Raw genomic sequence first — 22,959 nt, 5'->3', positions numbered from 1 at the left:
GCCCCCATAATTGTCATTTAAGAGGGTTTTGATCCTAGGACCTTGTTCCCTAGGTGCAATTATAAGTAGTGACTTCAACATCCATTGTGAGGACACGTATTTTTTGACAAACTTATGATGTATACTATTCAAGAGCTCAATAATACTTTATTTCTTGTCTATTGATATTATACTGCTACCTTCGGAAACTCTGCTCCCGAAAACAAGCTATCTGCTGCCTTATCTCGATTTCAACGCTAAGTCTTGTATTTTTGTTTAATTCATTTATCATTTTGAGATCAAATCGATTCGCTTGTCTATAAACCACGTATAAATTCAACTATATCATTTTACGGATAAACAATAACATATAGTCATAAACATCTACTATTACTCTTTGTTAGGGTTGTTCAAACCGAATCTTAACCATTAACCGAACCGAACCGATGACTTATTGGCTTATTGGTATTGGGTTATCGGGGTAATGGATGGTAAATGGATTGAAATTTTATAATTAACGGTTTAACAGTTTGGGGACGGATTACTCAATTTTCTTATCGGATAACCGTTAACCCGTTAAGAATTTTTATATTTACACTTTTACTTTCATTGAGTATTCATAAAAATTGTTCCAGAGTAATAAATCCCACAGTATACTATGTACATATTGGATTTGAGAACAACATATACATTAGAACAGAGAAAGTATAAAAAAAATGGCCAATGGAAAGTGATCACATTCCTTTCTTCTCTGCTCCATTCTTGTTATTTAGCTTGATAATTAAGGTTGCTGCTTTATTTGGGTGCAGTGATTAAGATAGTCTCATATCCAACAAGTACATAATATACTGTGGAATTTATTGTCATGTGCAGAGAAAGTGCTTCGAATATACATTAGAAGAACATATGATCGAGTTGTGAAGCTAGAGCAGTAAGGTGCTATGATAAAAAAAAAAATGGCCTCCACAAAGCGTGTACACTTTGGAAAGTGATCACAATCCTTTCTTCTCTACTCTATTCCTATTATTTGGCTTGATAATTAAGGTTGTTGCTTTTATTTGGGCAGTGATTGAGATATCTTCACTGAGTATTCAAAAAATTTGTTCAAGAGATTGTTGTTCTGTGTACTCCATGACAAGTCTTTATTGAGAATGTACTTAGGGTTGTGAATGATAAGTTGAAATGATAAAAGCGAGTGAACTATGCAGTTTGGCCATTGGTATTCATAAGACTAGGATCGTTCAAAAATTTTCTATTTGGTTTAGCCGCTAAATCGCCCGATTATTGTTAATACGATACCAATCCACGCGTTATCTTATTGGATGGCAAGCGGATTACTACATTTATAATCCGATAACCGATAAGCCGAACCGTTAAGCGTAATTATCTGCCCGATAAGCACCCCTACTCTTTGCAGGAAGCCATTTAATCAATTTAGTGATGAATTCCTTCTTAGACAAATTTATAGAGAAAATTAATTTTATGTATATTTTTTGTATGACACATTATAAGTGGCAATTTGAACTGATCAAATATTACTTGTAGTTGTGTTAAAAATGAATGACTTATATGATACGTTGCTAAAGTGAGATTCATTTGAAGCTAAATTTGACCTTTCCATTTACTAATTTGAACTGGATTATGTATATCGTCAAGCGCGGGAGTCGACCGTTGCAGAACCTTTTTCTTTGTTGGAAATCTCAACCGTTCAGTTAAGACCACTCCAACGCAAGCTTGTGGGACCAACTAAAATTGACGGCTAAGATCAATTATATATTACCATCAATACTTGCAAATCTCTGGGGGAAATAAAAGAAAAAAGGAAAAACACAAATTCAAAATTCAAAATTCAAACGGCCATTAAAGCTGCGACAATCCTCCCCTTTTTTCTCTCCCAAGCATAGTGTAGTGAATCCTCAAAGTGTGAGCCTTTTCTTCTACCATTTTCAGCTCTCTTTAACTAATGATTTGTCAATTGAAAAGTCATCAAAGAGGAGCGTCTTCTTTGCACGATCAAAAGACAATAAATACTCATAGTGAAAAGATTTAATTTTGTAGGTTTTTAAACTAGTCAAAATTGAATTTTTAGTGAAACCCATTTAATTCTTCAGCTTCCAAAAGCTTTATATAAAGGGAAACTCTTGAACTTTTTGAGGTTTTACACATATCAAATTGAGTTTCTAGAGCTGAATATATGGTGGAAAAGTTTTAATTTTGAGCTCCACATCATGGTCTAGTTTCTTTTCTGAGAAAATCCAGATAAATCCTTCATTTTCCAAAGTTAATATGCAGTGGAAAAGTTTTAGTTTTGAGCTTCAAACTAAAGAAACCCATAAATTAAGTTATTCAGGGTTTTGAGTATAAGGGGTTGGAATCTTTATAGTTGTTCAGAATGGGGGAGGAAAAATCATCAGAGAATAGAGTGAAAGCTTCAAAATTTGGTGATCAAAATAAGGCACCAAAGGGTAGTAGTAGTAATAGCAATGCAAAAGGGAATAGTAGTAATCTATCAAAGGTGAGATCTTCATGGGGTTCTCATATTGTGAGAGGTTTCTCAGGGGATAAAAAATCTAAGTTACATACCACAATTCATGCAAGGAAAGAGCCACTTTCTGTCAACGAAAACTCGAACCAAAAGAACTCTTCTGGGCTTTCTCAGTCAAGGGTGAAGAGGTCTTTAATGGGAGACTTGTCATGTTCAGCCACTTCCACTCAAGTTCATCCTCAAACAGTTAATATCCACAGGGTTAAATCTTCCGGTTCGCGTGATCTATTCAATGAAATCGATCATTTGAGGAGCTTGTTACAAGAATCAAAGGGAAGGGAATTGAAGTTGCAGGCTGAGTTATCAGAATTCAAGAGGAGTCCAAAAGTTGTCGAGCTCGGGAGGGAACTGGAGTTGAAGAAGAGTGAGATTGATAGCTTTGTGAAGAAAGTAGAATTGCTGGAATGTGAAAAGGCAAGGCTTACTGATCAACTAGTTTCTTTGAGTGCTGCTCTAGAGAGGCAAGATGAGATATCCAATAGGGAAGAATTCAAAAGTGTGACTAGTTTGGAAATGGAGGTTGTGGAGTTGAGGCGCTTGAATAAGGAGCTCCAGCTTCAGAAAAGAGATATTGCTTGTAGGCTTTCTGAGGTAATTTGACTGCTTTGTCTATAAAATTATTCAGTTTTCATTTCAGTTTTGAAATCTTGAATTTGCAAAACCTTGATAAAGTGGCCATAGATGTCTTTAAAGCATAGTTTTCTCTAGTAGTTTGTTAGTGAAATACTGAAATATGTGGTTCAAACTTTATCTTGTGTTTTTCATGCATAAAGGGCAACCCGGTGCGTTAAGCTCCCATTATGTATTTTTCATGCATAGTGTAGGAAAAAATGAATTTGTCCAACAATTGTAATTGGTTGGCTGAATATATCTTGTTTCTCTTTGTTTCACTTAATTCTTATCAGGGGGACACAATTGAGAATATTAAAGCAGAGGCTTCTTTGTTGAGACACACAAATGAAAACCTTTGCAAACAAGTTGAGGGTCTTCAAATGAATAGATTGAATGAGGTTGAGGAGCTTGCCTACTTAAGGTGGGTGAACTCGTGTTTGCGTGAAGAATTGCGCAATTGCTCGTCCACGACTTGTGAAAAGACTTGTAGCCCTCATGATAGTGAGAAAAGTAGGGAATCACTTTGCTTGTCTTATGATCATAGTGATGAGGAGTCGAAATATAGTAGCTCAAGGAGGTTAAGCCTGGTTAAGAAGCTAAAGAAATGGCCTATTACCGATGAAGATATGCAACTAGTTGATAGCCCGGATAATACCATTAATCATAGTTGGGAGGATACACAAAGTTCTACTCGCAGGCACTCGATAAGTGGATCAAAATTTTATCTAGAGGACTTGATATATAGTAATAAGAGAAGACAATCTGATGGTTTTATGTGTTCCAAGGAAGTGGAGAAGGAGATTGAGCCTCTTGCTTCCCAACATAAATTAACCATCAATCCTTTGGAGGTGGTTGAGAAACGTGTCTTGCGAATTCCTAATCCTCCTCCAAGGCCTTCATCTGTTGCTTTAAGTGCAACAGAAGGAGAAAATTGTGTTCAAGTTCCTGTTCCTCCACCACCTCCCCCTCCTCCGCCACCTCCTCCAAAACTCATGGCAAAAACTACAACGGGCACGGTGCAGAGAGCTCCTCAAGTAGTAGAGTTTTATCATTCATTAATGAAGAGAGATTCTAGGAAGGATTCATTAAATGGAGGAGCATGTGATCCCTCAAGTGTTGCAGACGTTCGTAGTAGCATGATCGGCGAAATTGAGAACAGATCATCTTATTTGCTGGCTGTGAGTTCTTTCTGCCTGCTCTTATCATACTATTATTGTCAATATAAATGATCAAATTGCACTATAATGACTCAAGATGTCCAAGAACACTTTCCTTGTCCTCCTTTACCATTTATATGATCCATATTTGAGGAACTATTTAGATTTTTCCCAGATATTTTCCATATCAGTCTCTGGACTTTATTTTTCTCCTGATTGCATGTTATTGTTCCACTTGTAGATAAAGGAAGACGTGGAGACCCAAGCAGAATTTGTGAATTCCCTGATAGCAGAGGTCAACCATGCAGTTTTTGCGGATATTGAAGACATAGTTGCTTTTGTGAAATGGCTAGATGATGAACTTTGCTTTCTGGTGAGAATACATTTTGAAATCTTTATTGACTCTAACAATGAAGATACGGTTTCTATTGTCTCATTTTGGAAAAACTTAGGATCATTCAATTGAAATTGAAGAATAGAATCTTAGAAGAGTCCCGTTTCGGTCCTAGTTTATTTCACTTTAGTGACATTCAGTTCAGTAATCATTTACGAACTGAATCCAGTGTACTTAAATGGCAGTTCCAAGAAAATTCCACCAATATTGAGGTGCTTTATCTGCTACATGTCATATATTAAGTAGGAGGTGCAGCTTATAATTTACTGCTAAATTTTGATCATTACGCTTGCGCTGTTTTGAAGGTGGACGAAAGGGCAGTGCTAAAGCACTTCGACTGGCCCGAGAGAAAAGCAGATACACTAAGGGAGGCAGCTTTTGGATATAAAGATCTTAAGAAGTTGGAGAATGAAGTTTCAAGTTACAAGGACGATCCTCGATTGCCATGTGATATTGCATTAAAGAAGATGGTTTCTTTGTCAGAGAAGTAAGACTTCAAGCTTTGTTTGTAATACCAGATATATTACGTTTTACCTCCTTGCCCTTCAAATTTTATGTTCACATCACAGGATGGAGCGTAGTGTCTATAACCTTCATCGGACCAGAGACTCATTGATGCGTCACTGCAAAGAGTTCAAAATACCCGCAGATTGGATGCTTGATAATGGAATACTAAGCAAGGTTCGGTGATTTCATTGTTTGTCTCTTGCTGTTTCCAAATAGAAAGTCTTGGGTAGATTTAGGTCGTCAAATGTTGATAGAGCTTGATATAACCATTATTTATTATGTTGCTGAACTGTTTAAGGCATCGTATATGGTTCACCATAGAAGGGAATCCAAACTTTAGGGGAATATGACAAGTGATTTTCTGCTTCCTAGATCTTGTTAGTGTCTTATATGATGATATGAGACAGATGACAAGTTTCAAGATTGCAGATTATCTTATACCACATTCTTTTACGCCCATTTTCAACGTCCAACGTGTCAATACTGAAGATGCTCATATTTATGCAGTGATCTTCTTGCATACGTGCATGTCCTCCTTTATAGAATGTTCAATACTCTTTTTCTTGTCAATATGTGTAGTTGTCATTTTGCTGTAGACTTAGTTTTAAAAGAAATTATGCAGATTAAGTTTGGCTCAGTCAAGTTGGCCAAGATGTACATGAAGAGGGTAGCTGCGGAGCTTCAGTCGAAGGGACCATTAGATAAAGACACTTCCATGGACTACATGCTACTCCAAGGAGTGAGATTTGCCTTCCGAATTCATCAGGTTTGTGTTGTAATCGCAGTAAAAACCGGCTTTTACATTTTCTCCTACCGCGATCTTTCACTTTCTCCCTTCTTATTTCACTTTCTCGTGTTGTAACATGATTACTAGTGATGAAGAATGGATTGGTGAACTGCACTGGTCTTTTTACAAGTTGTTTAAAATGTCATATCTTAGTTTAGCTTTTGTCCTTATTGGTACAGTTTGCTGGAGGATTTGATGCAGAAACAATGCAAGCCTTTGAGGAGCTGAGGGACCTAGCACTTGCTTTGAACAAGAAGTAGAAGATAGACTTTGTGAATAAGCATAATTTTGCCAGAGGGCTTACCATCTCAGTAACCATCAATTTAAGTAATCATATATGTGGGAAACACCAATGACATTCCTTATCATTGGTTACTGTTTTTGTTTTTAATTTTTGATTTGGGTGGGATTCACTCTTGACTAGTGAGTTATGAAGATGTCAAGTTGTTGGTATAGTATGTGTTCAAAGCTTGGTGAAAAAGCAGTATGCAAGTTTCTATCAATACTTAACAAGTTTCAAAGTTTTAAAATGTTTCTAAACATTGACGCACATGATACTTTGTAGGCTAAAAGTTGGTCTTAGACTTGGTGCCCGTTTGGATTGACTTGTTTTAAGTGCTTTTAAGCCAAAATAGCTTTTAAGTCATTTTGTAATATTTAAATAAAGTAAAAAAGTGCTTTTAAGCACTTGTTTTTAAGTTAAAATGACAAAAACAAGCCAAATGTCAAAAGTTAGAATTCCTAACTTATGGCTTAAAAGCTATTTTGGCTTAAAAGACACTTAAAACAAGCTGATCCAAACGGGCTCTTGGTCAAGACTCAACTAGGAGGTCGTAACTTGTAACAAATTAAGGATGGAGGAAGAGATGCATTTTATTTGAAACTTGAAAGTGACAAACATAAATATTATTAACATCGTGCTAACTTTTCAAATCATTTACGTATATTAGAGGTAATCGTGTGATTTCTGAAAACCAATGTTCTAAGTGAGATACGTACATTAATGGTATCTTTACACGCATAGCCGGCCAAATTCACCGGTTACTTTTTCTAGCCGATTTACCTAGATTATTCACTAATTATATATATTTAAGTACATATTATATATGAGTTTATATATANTTTTATATTTCCAGTAATTTTAGCAAAATGAATTTTTTTGGATTTGTTTGACTATTCCCCTACGTAACTAACGTATCATCAAGAATTATGTCTACGAACTCAGAGTTAACCATAACCTAAAAAAGATTTAGAAAATATTAAGAAGTTGCGAGATATAAAAAGGTACGGAAAGGGGCCAAAACTATCCTCAAACTATTCGATTTGGTATAAATATGTTCTCCGTCCACCTATTGAGTAAAAAATGTCACCACTGTTATCTTCCTGGCTCATTTATGCCCCTTCGACTAACGGTCAATGCCAAATAATAAAATTATTTAAATTACATGTGGCAAATATTTATTGGTCCAATTTTAAACTATGATCCCAATTAAATAAACACACCCTTAACCTTCTTCTTTTTTTCCAACCCCAAAATCCAACCCACCTAAAAAAAAAGGCAAACTCTTCATTGTTAAAAAAAATTAACTTCTCCATCTTATCAACTCTACCGTCATCATAGCTGTCACCATCCCTTTCCTCCATAACAACCACGCTGCCTCCACAACTATGATTCTCATGTTTGCTCCATTCCTCCATTTTCGAACAATAACAGCGGGAATATTATGCTAATCGAAAGGTCCGACTAGAAAATCTTTAATTTTTTTTCGATTTGATGTCTTTTTTTTTTGTTGTAAAATTAGGAGTTTGTTCAAGGAGGAGTACCTAGGCTAATTTTTTTTTTATTTTTTACAATAAATTACCATTTGAATCTAACAACTTATAAAGAGTTTGCAAAATTTACAAAAATTGTTAAGAAAAAACCGGACTATTCCGAAATTTAAAGTCCCTGAATTCATAATGGGTTCTATGATGGGAAAAGGCCATTATTGCCCATGTACTATTGTAAATAATACACGTTTCTCCTCCGTTTCACTTTACTTCCAAAATTCACCCTACCGTTAATAAAGTTGATATAATTGCCCCTAACCCTAACAGATGGTCAATGTGGCAGCTGGCACACTCCATTTTTTTCACGTCAACTGTCAAGTCAACTGCCAAGTCATAATTCCATTAAGTTGAAAGCCCCAAAACCCAACGGCTTCTTCTTCTCCCAAATTAGATTGACCCAATTTCACTCCCAAAATTTTGACCCGTAACCCAACGTCTTCTTCTTCTCCCCCAAAAGACACTCCATTGCTGAGAACTTAGGATTCGACTGAAATCTTCCCAAAGTTTCTCTTTTCTTCATTCTCGTCGTAGCTTTGGTTGATAAATGTCGCAAGGTAGCTGTTCATCCCAGATTAGGTGTCGTTGTGGTATTGTAGCCAACCACTTCACTTCTCTACTCCATTTAACCCTAGAAGAAAATTCTACAAATGTCCGAGGTCTAAGGTTGTTTAATTTCAGTTTTCTCTTTTTTTTTTTAAGTTTACTGTAATTATGAAATCTATAAATTTAGAGTTTTGTACTGATTAGCTAAATGATCTTTTTGAATTATGTTTGACAGCCTAGTTCATGTGGGTTTTGGGAATGGGAAGATAAAATCTTCCCGCAAAGTGATTGGACTAATTTAAAGATGTAACATCATCGATGGATGAGGTTAAGATGGAAAGGGACAAATTGAAGGAAGAAGTAATTGCCATGAAGGCTAAACACCTATATGAAGTGAATAAAGTCATCATGTTGGAAGATAAACTTGCAAAGAGAAGGATGCTGCTTATGATTTCTTGGGTACTATTTCTTGGTTTTTTTGCAGCCTCGATGATGAAGTGACTTTTTTGCAAAGACAAGGTTGCTGATTTTGAGTTATATATGTATAGCTGACTTTTAGGTCAATTAAGCCGTGTTGTAGTAGTATTTGTTGCTTTCCGGCCATGTTCTGCAGATTTGATAATGTTGCTGTAGTAGTATTTGTTGGTCAGTTTTTTCCCTTAGTGTATGATGAGGTTGGTGTAGTAGTATTTGTTGTTTTCGCTTACTAGTATATGTTCTGCATATTTGATTGTTCTAAATAGCATGTTGAATAACTAAGTCATTTAATTGCTTCCAATCCAATTTGTTTGACATAAAAGACAGCAGCAAGTGTAAAAATGAAAATCTTACATTCCAGTTGTAAAAATAGATAACTGAAAAACTGAAATTGAAAAGGGAACAAAATGGACAATAATGAACTGAACACTCATCAATAAATATTTACCTTGATTCATAATGTATTAAATATCAACATTCATAAGTTGTATTTAATAAGACAACTGGATACCATATTATAACCCCAAAAAGATGTTAACACCTAATCATAACATAGCATCCAACTGTCACAACCAAAATATAAAATTTATTGTCATGGCAGTAATTACAACACTTCCAAAAATTTACATCATAAAAGTTCACTAGAAGTAAATTTTCATCACTTCTGCTCCTTACCACTACCTTTTCTTGCTTGCAACTTGGTCAACCTTTGTTTGTTCAACTGATTTCCAGTGATGGAAGAATTTCCCAGCCATGTTAGGCCTTTTGTTGAGAAAGTAAGCTTCGATGGCTGACTCACACCGCTTGAATCACCAACAAATCCAATTTGCTTGATTGCAGCTGGTACACTTTGCTGCCTTAGCTGGAGTAATATCCTTGTTTCTGAGATACTCTTTGGTCTTATAGCTATGTCAGGCACAGGTTCAAAGCTAGGGATCTCAAAATCTGGACATTCATTGCTAGTTGGAAGCTGCCTTTGAACTGCAGGGGTTGGCATAAACACAAAGTTGCTCGATTCACTAGCTTGACTGTTTTGACTTGGTTGGGGTGTGGATAAATGGAAGTCATCTTTAGTTGGGATATTTGCAGCAGCTGGGGATATAGGTTATTCATCATCAGGTTCATCAACCAAAGTTCTTTATTTCTTTTTTTTCTTTCCCCTTGTTTTGCCACTCATTGGCTGTTTTTCTTTAGAGTGCTATTATCAACATACACAATTATATGTTAGAACAAGGCTGAATAAAATAGACGCATAAATTTATTGTTCAAGAGATAGATTACCTTGAACATCCCCTAGCATTATGTCCAGGTTCTCCACAGTTATTACATGTCATTACTCTCCCTTTCCTGGATTGAGACCATTGCCCTTCCCTATTAAGGGACTCATTTGTCTCTCTTGTTCTTTTTACTTTTGGCTTGCTAGCCATTCTTACAAACTCAGGTGGTTCCATATTCTGTGAGGGGTCTATATTCCGGAACTTTTCTCCACTCACAGGTTGTAACTTATGAGAATAAGTTTGGAGATATGTGATAAGTGGGAATTTTGACTACTTATTAGCGCCTTTTAGCCTTCGTTTTAGCCCAAAAACGTTTAATTGTGTTCCCGAAAACTGATGAAATATGCTTAATTGCAGGAATATTGGAAAATGAACCACTAAGATGAAATCCAACTCAAGAAGGAGTGATCTGAACTCAAGGACAAAAATAGGCATAGAAGCTCAAAGTGCGGACCGCAGATTATCATCTGCGGCCGTAGATCGTGAAGAAATTCCTATCTGAGATAAGTGCAAAGTGCGGTCCGCACATGACATGTGCGGCCACAGAAGCTAGGCAAGAGCAAAGTTCATAGATTTTGCACATCAAGTTCAACGAAAGTACGGACCGCACAATTATTGTGCTGCCGCAAAAGATCAGCTTCGCGAACGCAGTTACATTTGTGCGGTCCAGAAAAGAGCCATGTGCGGCCGCACTCAGAAACGTGCGGATCACAGAAAGAGAGAGATGCGGACGTGGTTCGGAATTGTGCGGCCGCAAGATCCCAATCCTGTCAGGCTGAAGCAAAGTGCAGACCGCACATTATTGTGCGGCAGCAGAACCTCCGAAAGGGCATTTTTTCCCGAAAATTCCAGCTCTGTATAAATAGAAGAGTTTCACTTTTTTAGGTCAAGTTGTGATATCAGCAGCCACAGTAGACATTTTTCTTTACCCTCTTTAGTAGTTTTTGCCATTTTGAGCTTTGTGAACATAGCTTTCATTATTTTAATTATCATTATGGGTATAATTATCATTTTTTCTTCTATTTGTTCTGTTTTAAGCATGAGTAGCTAGATTCTCACTAGAGTTGTGACCCAACCCTAGAGTGTAAACTTAATGGGTGTTTGATTTATTGCTTGTTTATGGTTGGAAGTTTATTATTTAGCCTTGTTCTTGCTTTTAATTATAGAACTAATGGTTGCAAACATTAGTTCATGCCTATCTGACTTGGTCTCTACTTGAGAAAGAGAGACTTAGTCTAGGAAAACTTGGCTAACAAGAAATTGGGGTAAATCAAGAGATTGATAGTCCCAATTGAAGGGTCGAATCTAGAGATAGTAAAACTCGACTTGAGCTTTTTATCAACCGTTTTGTTCAATACCCATTTGGACTTGAGAAAGCCAAATTGGGCAAAATCACTCTCTGACCGAGAGGTATTGAGTGGGTACTCGAGTGTTGACAACTATAATACACCCCGACCAATAAAACAAGCTTTAAAGTTTATAACCCGTTAGGCAAACACCTAGGTGAAGGTCATAGCCCTAGGTCTTTTATATCATTTGAAAAACAAAAAAAACAATTTCACAGTTTCAAATTCTTAGTTGGTAATCATAATTTAAATTAGACTTAGAAACAACCCAATTTTGTGGAAGTGCAATTTGAGATAATTCGAGCTCATTCACTATAATATATACTCCTAAGTCCCATTCATAGCTCCCTGTGGAAAATCGACTCCGACTCCTTGTTGGGTATTACTATTGCATCGATCGTTTCACAACCTCAAATAGAGGTGTGACTTGGACGAGATTATTTTTTGGCGCCGTTGCCGAGGAGCTAAAAACGGATTTAGCTATATATTTGGTTTTGTTTGTGAATTTTCCTATTTTTTCCGTGTTAATGATTTTTGTGAATCAATTGTAAGTGCAACAATGGCCCTCAACAATGATCAACTCGGAAACATACCTTTGGGGGATGTGGTCGTGGAAGATGACCAAGTTGAAGAGGTTCCTTTTGAACCACAAGCAAATAGAAGAGGCCGACTGCCTCAAGACAACGTCCCAATTCCACCCCCACCTTCACCAAGAGCGGCTCCACACCGGGTGTTGCCGAACGAAGGGTATGCAAGTGCCATAGTCCCGCCCCGTATTAGGGAGGGCAACTTTCAAATCATGAATGTAATGCTCACATTGCTAGAGCAACGGGGATTCTTCACCGGGGCACCGAGTCAAAATGCATACAAACACTTGAAGGGGTTCGTGGACACTTACTGAGGAAGTAAACAGACAAACGTCTCGAGGATGCATTAAGATTGAGGCTATTTCCTTTCTCTCTACGGAGGAAATCCTTGGATTGGTTAGAGAGATTGCCAAACCATTCCATTGATACATGGGATGAATTGGTGGGGAAATTTATTTCTAAGTTCTTTTCTCCCGGGCATATGGCTACTCTTAGAGACGAGATTCTAGCATTTAAACAAGAACCCAATGAGCCGTTGTATGAAATATGGGAGAGGTACCGAACAATGGTCAAAGAGTGCCCCAATGATGACATGACGAAGGCTATGATTCAACAAACTTTCTATCGGGGATCAACCCTACCAATCAATGTGTGGTCAACCAACTTGCCGGTGAAATTTCATGACAACGCCGTATGCGGAAGCTTGTGAGATTTTAGATGAAATGGTAGATACTTCATCGGCATGACAAAGTAGAGAAAATGTTTCTCAAGGTGATCCGAACGTGATTCACCTACATAAAGAATTGCATGATCATGGGCAAGCCATTGCCAAGTTGACCACCACAATGAATCAATTAGCCAAATCTTAACTTCAACAATTGCAAAATCCTAATCAACGCAATGCCATTGAGGGAGTTAGTATGATGGTGAACAAGAGAAGGCCAAAGGGTCCACAAGTGCAAAACCATGTGGAGAATTATGTACAAGAAGATAGTGGGTTTGATCAAGATGAATCTTATAATGAACAAGACGAGGAAGTGCAATACGTGAACAACTTTCAAGGGCAAAGACACAACTCTCAAGGCTCGAATCAACAACAATGGCGACCTCAAGGTAATCAAGGTAATTGGAATTCTAACAACCAAGGTAATTGGAGTGGTGGCAACAATCAAGGGAATTCGAATAATAACAACAATCAAAGAAATTGGAGTGGTGGAAATAACCAAGGAAATTGGAGTGGCAACAACCGAGGATATTGGGGAGGCAACAACCAAGGGGGATGGAACAATAATCAAGGCAATCGGGGGTCGGGCTTTCAAAGGCCCCCGGTGTATCAACAATCGAGTAACCCACCTCCTTATCCTTCCCATGGTCCAAGTTCATCCAACAATGAGATGGGACAAATTGAGAGTATGTTCAAACAAATGATGGAGAAGAATGCCGACTTCGATGCCCAACTAGCCTCACACAACACATCAATTTACAACTTGGAAGTTGAAATGGGGCAAATCTCTCAAGCTCTAAACACTCGTCCTAAGGGGGCACTACCAAGTGACACGGTGGTGAACTCAAGGGTGGGAACAACATTGGACATGTCATGGCCGTTACTACAAGGAGTGGAAAAGGTGGGAATGCACCCACCTCAAGTCAAAGGAAACCTGTGGATGATGAGTAAGTGGTACAAAAAGATGAGACCCCGAACAATGTGGTGCAAGCAAATGATGAATTGCGGATTGATATTGATGACAATGTGTAAGAGACTCAAGAGGAAGTGAACCCGTCTGGGGAGCACATTGTTGACATACCGAAACCGGTAGTTCAAAAGGCTAAGGCACCAATGCCTAGGCCTCCTCCTCCATATCCTCAAAGTCTTGCCAAGCAAATTGGCGAGAATCAATTCAAAAAGTTCATAGACATGATTAAGAGTCTATCAATTAATGTGCCATTGGTTGAAGCTTTGGAGAAAATGCCCGATTATGCAAAGTTTATGAAAGATTTGGTGACAAAGAAGCAGTTGATGAATTGTGAAACTATAAAAGTGACTCATCAAATGAGTGCAATTGTACATTCCATGGTCCTAAATTGGAAGATCCTGGTGCTTTCACAATCCCTTGTACCATTGGAAGGGCCGAGTTTGCTAAAGCTCTTTGTGATCTTGGGGCAAGTATCAACTTGATGCCCTATTCGATCTTCAAGACTTTGGGAATTGGACAACGAAGACCCACATTTATGAGATTACAAATGGATGATCGTACCATGAAGAGACCATTGGGAATGATTGAGGATATATTGGTTTGTGTTGATAAATTCATTCTTCCGGCGGATTTTGTCATTCTTGATTATGAGGTGCCAATTATTCTTGGTAGACATTTCCTTGCTAGGGGAAGGCTCTAGTTGATGTTGAAGCCGGAGAACTTACTTTCCCGGGTTGGTGATGAAAAAGTGGTTTTCCATGTGTGTAGGTCTGTGAGGCAACCCAATAGCAATGAGGTGTGCTCGTTCGTGGACTTGGTGACCGATGTGATTATGGATGAAACAAGTGTTGTGATGAATGTTGATGATACATTGGAGGTCGTCTTGCTCAACTTTGATGATGAAGAGATGGAGGGTTTCGTTGAATGTGTGAACTCATTGCAATGAATGGGGTCGTACACTTATGAGCCCCGCAAATTGTCCTTGGATCTTGAAAATAGAACGACTCCTCCAACAAAGACTTCAATTGAGGAGCCTCCCATTTTGGAGTTGAAGCTATTGCCTCCACATCTTCGGTATGAATTTCTTGGCCCTTCTTCTACTTTACCGGTTATTCTTTCCTCTTATTTGACTAATGTGCAGGTAGATTCTACATTGGCAGTGCTACAAAAGAGGAAGAAGGCTATTGAATGGACTTTGGCGGATATTCGGGGGATAAGCCCCGCTTTTTGCATGCACAAGATTAACTTGGAGGAAGATGCCAAACCATTTATAGAATATCAAAGGAGACTCACTGAAGCCATGCAAGAGGTTGTCAAAAAGGAGATCATCAAGTGGTTGGATGCCGGGGTTGTTTACCCCATTTCCGATAGTTCATGGACTTCTCCGGTTCAATGTGTCCCAAAGAAATGGGGTATGGCGGTGGTCACCAATGATAAGAATGAGTTGATTCCTACAAGAACGGTGACCAGGTAGAGAGTGTGTATGGACTACCGTAAGCTCAACAAAGTCACAAGGAAGGACCATTTTCCAATTCCCTTCCTAGATCAAATGCTTGATAGATTGGCCGGTCGTGCTTTCTATTATTTCCTTGATGGGTATTCCGGATACAATCAAATTCTTATTGCTCTAGAGGATCAAGAGAAAACTACTTTTACATATCCTTATGGTACTTTCGCCTTCTCGCAGATGCATTTGGGTTGTGCAATGCGCCGGCGACTTTTCAAAGGTGTATGATAGCGATCTTCAGGGACATGGTGGAGGATTAACTTGAAGTCTTCATGGATGACTTTTCGGTGGTCGGGAATTCTTTTGATGATTGTCTAGCAAACTTGGATAAAGTGTTGGCAAGATGTGAAGAAACAAACTTGGTGCTGAATTGGGAGAAATGTTATTTCATGGTTGAGGAAGGCATTGTCCGTGGCCACAAGATCCCAAGGAAGGGAATTGAAGTCGACAAGGCAAAGATTTAGGTGATATTTAAACTTCCACCTCCAACTTCAGTGAAAGGCGTGCGGAGTTTCTTAGGCCATGTGGGATTTTACCGGAGTTTCATCAAGGACTTCTCTAAAGTGGTGAACCCGTTGTGCAAGCTTTTGGAGAAAGATGCTAAGTTCCATTTCAATGATGATTGCATGAGAGCCTTTGAATTGCCAAAGCTCAAGTTGATTACTACTCCCATTATCACCGCACCAAATTAGAGTGTTCCTTTTGAGCTCATGTGCGATGCAAGTAATGTAGCGATAGGGGCTGTTTTGGGGAAATGCATCAACAAGATTTTTCATCCGGTCTATTATGCAAGTAAGACCATGAACATTGCTCAAGTCAACTACACCATTACGGAGAAAGAGCTTCTTGCCATTGTGTTTGCTATTGAGAAGTTCCGCCCGTACTTGACGGGTGCAAAAGTAATTGTCCATACAGATCATGCGGCATTTCGTTATCTTATGAGCAAGAAAGATTCCAAAGCCCGGTTAATGAGATGGGTACTTATGTTGCAAGAGTTTGATATAGACATCCAAGATCGAAAAGGAAGTGAAAACTAAGTGGCAAACCACTTGTCTCATTTGGAGGAGGAGGGGAGGCTGCATGATGGCCTTGAAATCAATGACTCCTTCCTCGATGAGAAACTCTTGGCTATTTCAATGAAAGAGGTGCCATGGTTCGTGAATCTAGCAAATTTTCTTGTGAGCAGTATCGTCTCGGATGAGTTCTCGTCAAACCAAAGGAAGAAGCTCAAACGGGATTGTCAAGACTATTATTAGGATGAACCATACCTTTTAAGGATTTGTTTGGATGGAGTGATTAGAAGATGTGTACCGGAGGAGGAACAAGTTGAAATTCATGGGGCTTGTCATTCTTCGCTGTATAGTGGTCACCATGGTGGAGCAAGAACGGTGGCCAAAGTGCTAACTTGCGGTTTCTATTGGCCCACTCTTTACAAGGATGCAAGTGATATAGTCAAGCATTGTGATGAATGTCAATGAGGCGGTGGAATCTCAAAGAAAAATGAAATGCCCCTCACTACCATTTTGGAGATTGATATTTTCGATGTGTGGGGTATTGACTTCATGGGTCCTTTTGTGAGTTACTGTGGAAACACCTACATCTTGGTCGCGGTTGATTATGTATCCAAATGGGTTGAGGCTGTTGCTCTACCCAACAATGAAGCGAGAAGTGTGGTGGCGTTTTTGAAGAAGAATATTTTCACAAGATTTGGTACTCCGCGGGCTATCATAAGCGGTGGGTGGTCGCATTTTTGAAACAAAGCTTTCGATACCTTACTCACCAAGTATGGTGTCACTCATAAAGTCACGACTCCCTATCATCCACAAGCAAGCGATCAAGTGGAAGTCTCCAACCGGGAGATAAAGAGTATTTTATCCAAACAGTGAATGCTAATAGGACGGATCGGTCCAAGAAACTTGATGATGCTTTATGGGCTTATAGGACGACTTACAAAACACCTATCGGAATGTTTCCATACCGGTTGATGTTCGGAAAAGCTTGTTATCTTTCGGTGGAACTTGAGCACAAAGCCATGTGGGCTTTAAAGAAGTTGAATCTTGAGTGGGATGTGCCGCCAACTTAAGGGTGGCACATTTGAATGAGCTGGATGAGTTCTGGTACCATGCATACACAAGTTCGTCCTTATACAAAGAGAAGATGAAATACCTCCATGAAAAGTACATTCGGAACAAAGAGTTTAAAGAAGGTGATATTGTGTTGTTGTTCAATTCTCGGTTAAGGATGTTTCCCGGAAGTTAAAGTCTAAATGGAGTAGCCCGTTTGAGGTTGTGGGTGTGACACCCTTTGGTGCATTGGACTTTAAGAATAAAAATTATGAGGTGTTTAGAGTCAATGGTCACCGGGTGAAGCATTATCTAGAAAAGTTGGTGATGGCCACATCGTGGTAGTAATTCATTTCAAGTGATGGTAATCTGCGTCGTGCCGCGATGTTAAATCAGGCGCTTCTTGGGAGACAACCCATGTTTCTTTTTCTTTTTCTTTTTCTTCTTCTTTAGATAGGTCTTATTTTGTGCTAACTGGTTTCGAAGTGTGTTGCAGGAATGAGTGTGCTTTACAGGAACTATGCCCAGAAAATTGGCTAAGTATGGAAACAGTGCGGACCACACATGTATTGTGTGGAGCGCACAATTTTGAACGCCACAGCAGAAGGGAACTGCGGCCGCACAACTTGAGATGGAAAAATGCAAACTCTCTGAAGTTTGCTTGTCAGAGAAATGGCCAAAGTGCGGCCGCACCAGGAAATCTGCGGTCCGCACCAAAATCTGCGGTCGCACAGGTAATTCTGCGGATCGCAGATCACGAAGGGAAACTGACCAACAGGTAACAGAGTGCGGACCGCAGAAGGAATTCTGTGGCCGCACTCGTCTCTTGAACCCTTAGCCAATCTCGTATAGTATAAATAGTAACCGTAAGGTTACTGTTGAAACTTTCCAATCTCTAAGATATTAAAACAAAGGCTAAAATATTGCACTACTGATTCAATCATCTACCACTTAATTTAGCATCTTTGAACATTCCTTAATACCACTTCTTCACTGGTATGTCCAAATCATCTCTAGAATTCCTCAATTTTCTTAGTTAGTTTATAATTTATTAGTTAGTTTAGACCGATCGTCAAATTCATATCCATGTGGGCTGTAAATTGTGATGGGTAATCTCCTACTTATTATGTGGGGAATGGGTATCTTGTTATCATGTTTAATTGCTATTACCATGTTCAATTTGTGCATAAAATCGGCACCCTAAAGAACCATGCCCGATTAAATTTTGAAATGTGCGGCCGCACAAGGAATTGTGCGGTCCGCAGAAGTGTAGGTTAGGGCATTTGGCTTGGCAAGAATGTGCGTACCGCACTTAAATTGTGCGGTTCGCAGAAATTCAACCGCGGCCGCATAAAAGTGTGTACGGCCGCAGATCAAGGCATTCTCTGTCTTCAGAGAGTTGCCATTTTTTTAGATACCCACTGTGTGTCCGCACTAAAAAATGTGCGGACCACACTTCAGATGTGCGGTCGCACCCAAAATTGTGTGAACCGCAGTTTTACCACTGCGGCCGCACTTTCAAATTGTGCGGTCCGCACAATACAACCTGCAGCCGCACTTGCAATTGTGTGGGCCGCACTTCCCCACCCTACAACATATTTTGTTCTGTAACTTTCTGCTTTTCTTCACTTGAACTAGAACGGACTCTTACTGTTATTTGTTGTAGAAAATGGTTAGATCCCGTGGTCGTGGTGATACATCAAAGGGAAGGGGTGAACCCTCCCGAGGCCGAGGCAAGAATACCTTACCACTCGCCCTTCAAAGAGTTATATCCAGAAAGGCGACAGCCGGCTGAGGTAGAGCTGCAAAGCCTGCTGAATCAAGTTCTTATGTTCCGTCTAGGGAAGCATCGGATGGCGACTCTGTGCAAGAGCAACCTGCTATAGAATCACAGCCACAGTAGCTTCAAGGGAGATTTCAACTCTGAGATGAACCTTCCACCTCAGAGAGCACTTCTGAGGGTTCAGAAGGTGACAGTCAAGCTTCAGAGCCCTCATCTACACATGCCCCCAATGCACCAGTGGATGTGGATGATATCCCGAATGATGGCCGAGGGGGTGATACCAGAGTTTTCGGCCTTGAGAGGTCAAAGAAGAAAGAAAATTGGGAAGATAGGTTCGTCAGTCTAACTGCATTCAATAGTTTCCGAGAGTGGTGGCCGTCGAGATCGCTCACTCTTGAGCGTCAGTTCTTGTTGAAAGACCTTGATAAATACAACCCGGCGGCGTCGAGACAATTCTGGGAGCGGAAGGGGTGGACATGGTTCACTCAAAGTGTGGTGGATGCCAAAAAGTACCTGGTCCGGGATTTTACACCAATGTGGCGCACATAAAGAAGGGGACCAGAGTGACGAAAGTGAGAAATTTGAAAGTGAGGTTTAACTAGAACACCTTGAACACATACTTGTGGTTGGAGGATGTTGAGACGGTGCAATACTTGGAAAAACTGGCTATGGGTGATGCAGCTCACCCGTGGCTAGCTGAGATTCTTGCAGCTCCAGGGCCGCCTCCAGTATGGTGTCACGACCCAAACCGATAGGCCGCGACGGGTGCCTGAGTCCTACCTGTCAAACACCCCTAAACATGCGTCTAAGATATGAATCTGAATAACATCTATTGAACTACGGAAATAACATATATGAAGGAAACCTGCCAACAAGGCATATGTACGTATACATGCAAGATACAGTGGGTGAGCCGGCAAGGCTGCTATAGACAACTATACACCCAAAACTGAAGGCCGACAAGGCCACATACAGCCCAACTAGACATACTGTCCACAGACCTCTAATAGAAACATAACTGTACAAAGACGAGACTGAGCCACGTCATACCCATATACATATATATATATATATATACATATATATATATATATGTATATATATATATATATACAAACGTATCGCACCATAATCAAAAGTAGCTCCGGATCAAGTGGAGCACGCCAACTCTCGCTGATCAGGGATCCTAAGAAGGGGAACCGTCAGCTTGCCTACCTACACCTGCGGGCATGAAACGCAGGCCCCGTGAAATAGGGCGTCAGTACGAAAAATGTACTGAGTATGTAAGGCATGAAAATTTATACGTAAAAAACATAGATGAAACATGGAATAAGGAAACACATCTTTAAATCTGAATAACTTTGTAAATTCTGAAACGTTTATAATGTCATGCACGTGCGTATAAATGTCGTGCCATGCATAGGTATGGATGTACATAATATCATCAAGCCACTAAGGGCATCCCATCATATCATCTCGGCCACTGTGGCCAACATCATCAACATATACCAGTTGATCAGGTGGTGGTGCGTATATAATGCCGTAACCTTTTCCCATGTCCCATATACATATTTTTACATCCATTCATGGGTCAATGCACATGTATAAATGAGTGAAATGTATGAAAAATATGTAATAATCTCAATATTCCTTCCGGATAAACTTTTTCTAACTGTGTATTATTCTGAGGCCCATGAACAGAAGATAATAATATTTTTCATGGGGAATCAAAATATAGACACCCCTATTATTTCTATGAATAGAGTAATTTATGAAACTGCGTGTTTGCTCGTTTCTTCACTATAATTTAGACCATGCCAAAAGAAAGAAGGGATGGCCTTAACATGCCTGTTCCTTGAATTATTTGAACGAAGTAAAGCTTCTGCTTCTGTGAAATATGTTAAAACGAGAGAATGAAGCTTCTGCTTCTGAATTTGAACGAAATTTGCTTGGCCTTAGCTTCTAACCTTTCAAACTAAGAAAGGAAAAGTTTTCTTGTTGTGTCGGGATCTCTCACGGTCACGAAAATGGTAACAATTGAACAAAATCTCCTACTAATCTTGCTACTTTTTGTATTTGTAATGGAAGTGAGAATGAGACTTTGTTTTAAAGTAAGAAAGCAACGTTCTGTTGTTCCTAAGTCATTAAATGCCAAGTCTTCAAAATGAAATGAATTGGAAAGACTTGGATATCCAAAGTCTTGAAAAAAATGAAAGGAATTTGTATCCATTTGACACCTAATCAAGGAATGACTCTTAGTCATTTCTTGATAATGTGGCTAGTTTCCACGTGGGGTGGGGGTGGGATATTTAACTTTTATCCACTTATTAGGTAATTAGGTAATGTCTCGTTATCCGATAATTTACCAATTACCCGCATAATTTAAAAATTGCCTCAAATTACATAAAATTCAACTTATTTTTAATATCCTTCATATATACTTTATACATTATACTACCATGGTCATATGGTACCTTGCATGGTACTAGTTCATAATTATCGGGTATTATCGCTCGACCCGTATTTTATCCCAAATTGGCCACTTTCAACGAAACTCGTTTTCTTTAATTCGTGTACCCCTTTATCCTTCATAACACTTATTTATCGCTTGTTACAAATAGCGTAAATACGTTAACGTCAAGATGATCTCGTCCCCGAGTCCACGTCGGTTAACTGAAAACGAAGCTTTTAACGTACGGAAACGCGAGATGTAACATCCTTCCCCCCTTAGAAACATTCGTCCTCGAATGTTCAACTCCCCATGATCTATATAACTTTGGCAAGGTCGCCTCTGTAACAACACCACTACCAACTCTCCCCGTAGAAGCTTAATAACCCAACGACACACAGGACCATAATTATGAATAACGACAATGGCCTCACATGACCAACGATAATAACCAACACAAGAATTTATACACGTACCTTATGATTATGACGTCTCCGTCGGAACCTTTTCTGGAGGAGGAAATAAGTAGGGATATCTAGACTTCATATTTTTCTCGGCCTCCCAAGTCATTTCTTCAACATTGTTGTTCCTCCAAAGTACTTTCACGGAGGCTACCTCCTTATTCCGCAGCTTGCGGATTTGTCAGTCTAGGATGGCGACCGGTATTTCCTCGTATGATAAGTCTTCTGTAATCTATACATCATTCGTGGGCACCACTCGGGTAGGATCGCCAATGCACTTTCGTAACATAAATACGTGAAAAACCGGATGAACAGGCTCTAATTCCGAGGGCAATTCTAACTCATAAGCTACTTGGCCCACTCTCCGAATGATCCTATAAGGCCCAATATACCGTGGGCTAAGTTTGCCTTTCTTGTCAAACCTTATTACACCCTTCATAGGTGACACCTTTAAGAATACCCAGTCATTAACCCCGAACTCTAACTCTCGTCGCCGCACGTCAGAATATGACTTCTGACGACTCTAAGCTGTCAATAGTCGATCCCGAATAAGCTTTACTTTTTCTATGGCTTGCTGAACCAGGTCTGGCCCATGTAATTTAGATTCTCCAACATCGAACCACCCTATAGGCGACCTACACTTCCGTCCGTAAAGAGCTTCGTATGGAGCCATCTGAATACTGGAATGGTAACTATTATTATATGCGAACTCAATAAGCGGCAGATGGTCATCCCAGCTACCTTTGAAGTCTATTACACAAGCTCGTAACATATCCTCCAGTGTTTGAATAGTACGCTCAGCCTATCCGTCTGTCTGGGGATGAAATGTTGTACTAAGACTTACTTGAGTCCCCAATCCCTTTTGGAAGGACCTCCAGAAGTTAGCTGTAAATTGAGCTTCTCTATCCGAGATAATAGCTACAGGGACACCATGCAGTCGTACTATTTCCTTAATATAAAG

General features: G+C 39.4%; 1 protein-coding gene across 1 annotated transcript; it reads left to right on the top strand.

The window, feature by feature from the left end:
- LOC109209107 (protein CHUP1, chloroplastic-like) lies at window positions 1,847–6,505 on the top strand. Its single transcript, XM_019372289.1, has 7 exons — window positions 1,847–3,115; window positions 3,430–4,314; window positions 4,535–4,666; window positions 4,993–5,174; window positions 5,257–5,368; window positions 5,817–5,960; window positions 6,161–6,505. Exons 1-7 carry the CDS (start codon window positions 2,372–2,374, stop codon window positions 6,239–6,241), a joined length of 2,280 nt encoding a protein of 759 aa, XP_019227834.1. The 5' UTR covers window positions 1,847–2,371; the 3' UTR covers window positions 6,242–6,505.

This window comes from Nicotiana attenuata, chromosome 2, assembly GCF_001879085.1.
Source record: "Nicotiana attenuata strain UT chromosome 2, NIATTr2, whole genome shotgun sequence".
NCBI lineage: Eukaryota > Viridiplantae > Streptophyta > Magnoliopsida > Solanales > Solanaceae > Nicotiana > Nicotiana attenuata.
The sequence above is the reverse complement of the archived record's forward strand: the minus strand, read 5'-3'. Positions and strand labels throughout refer to the sequence as shown.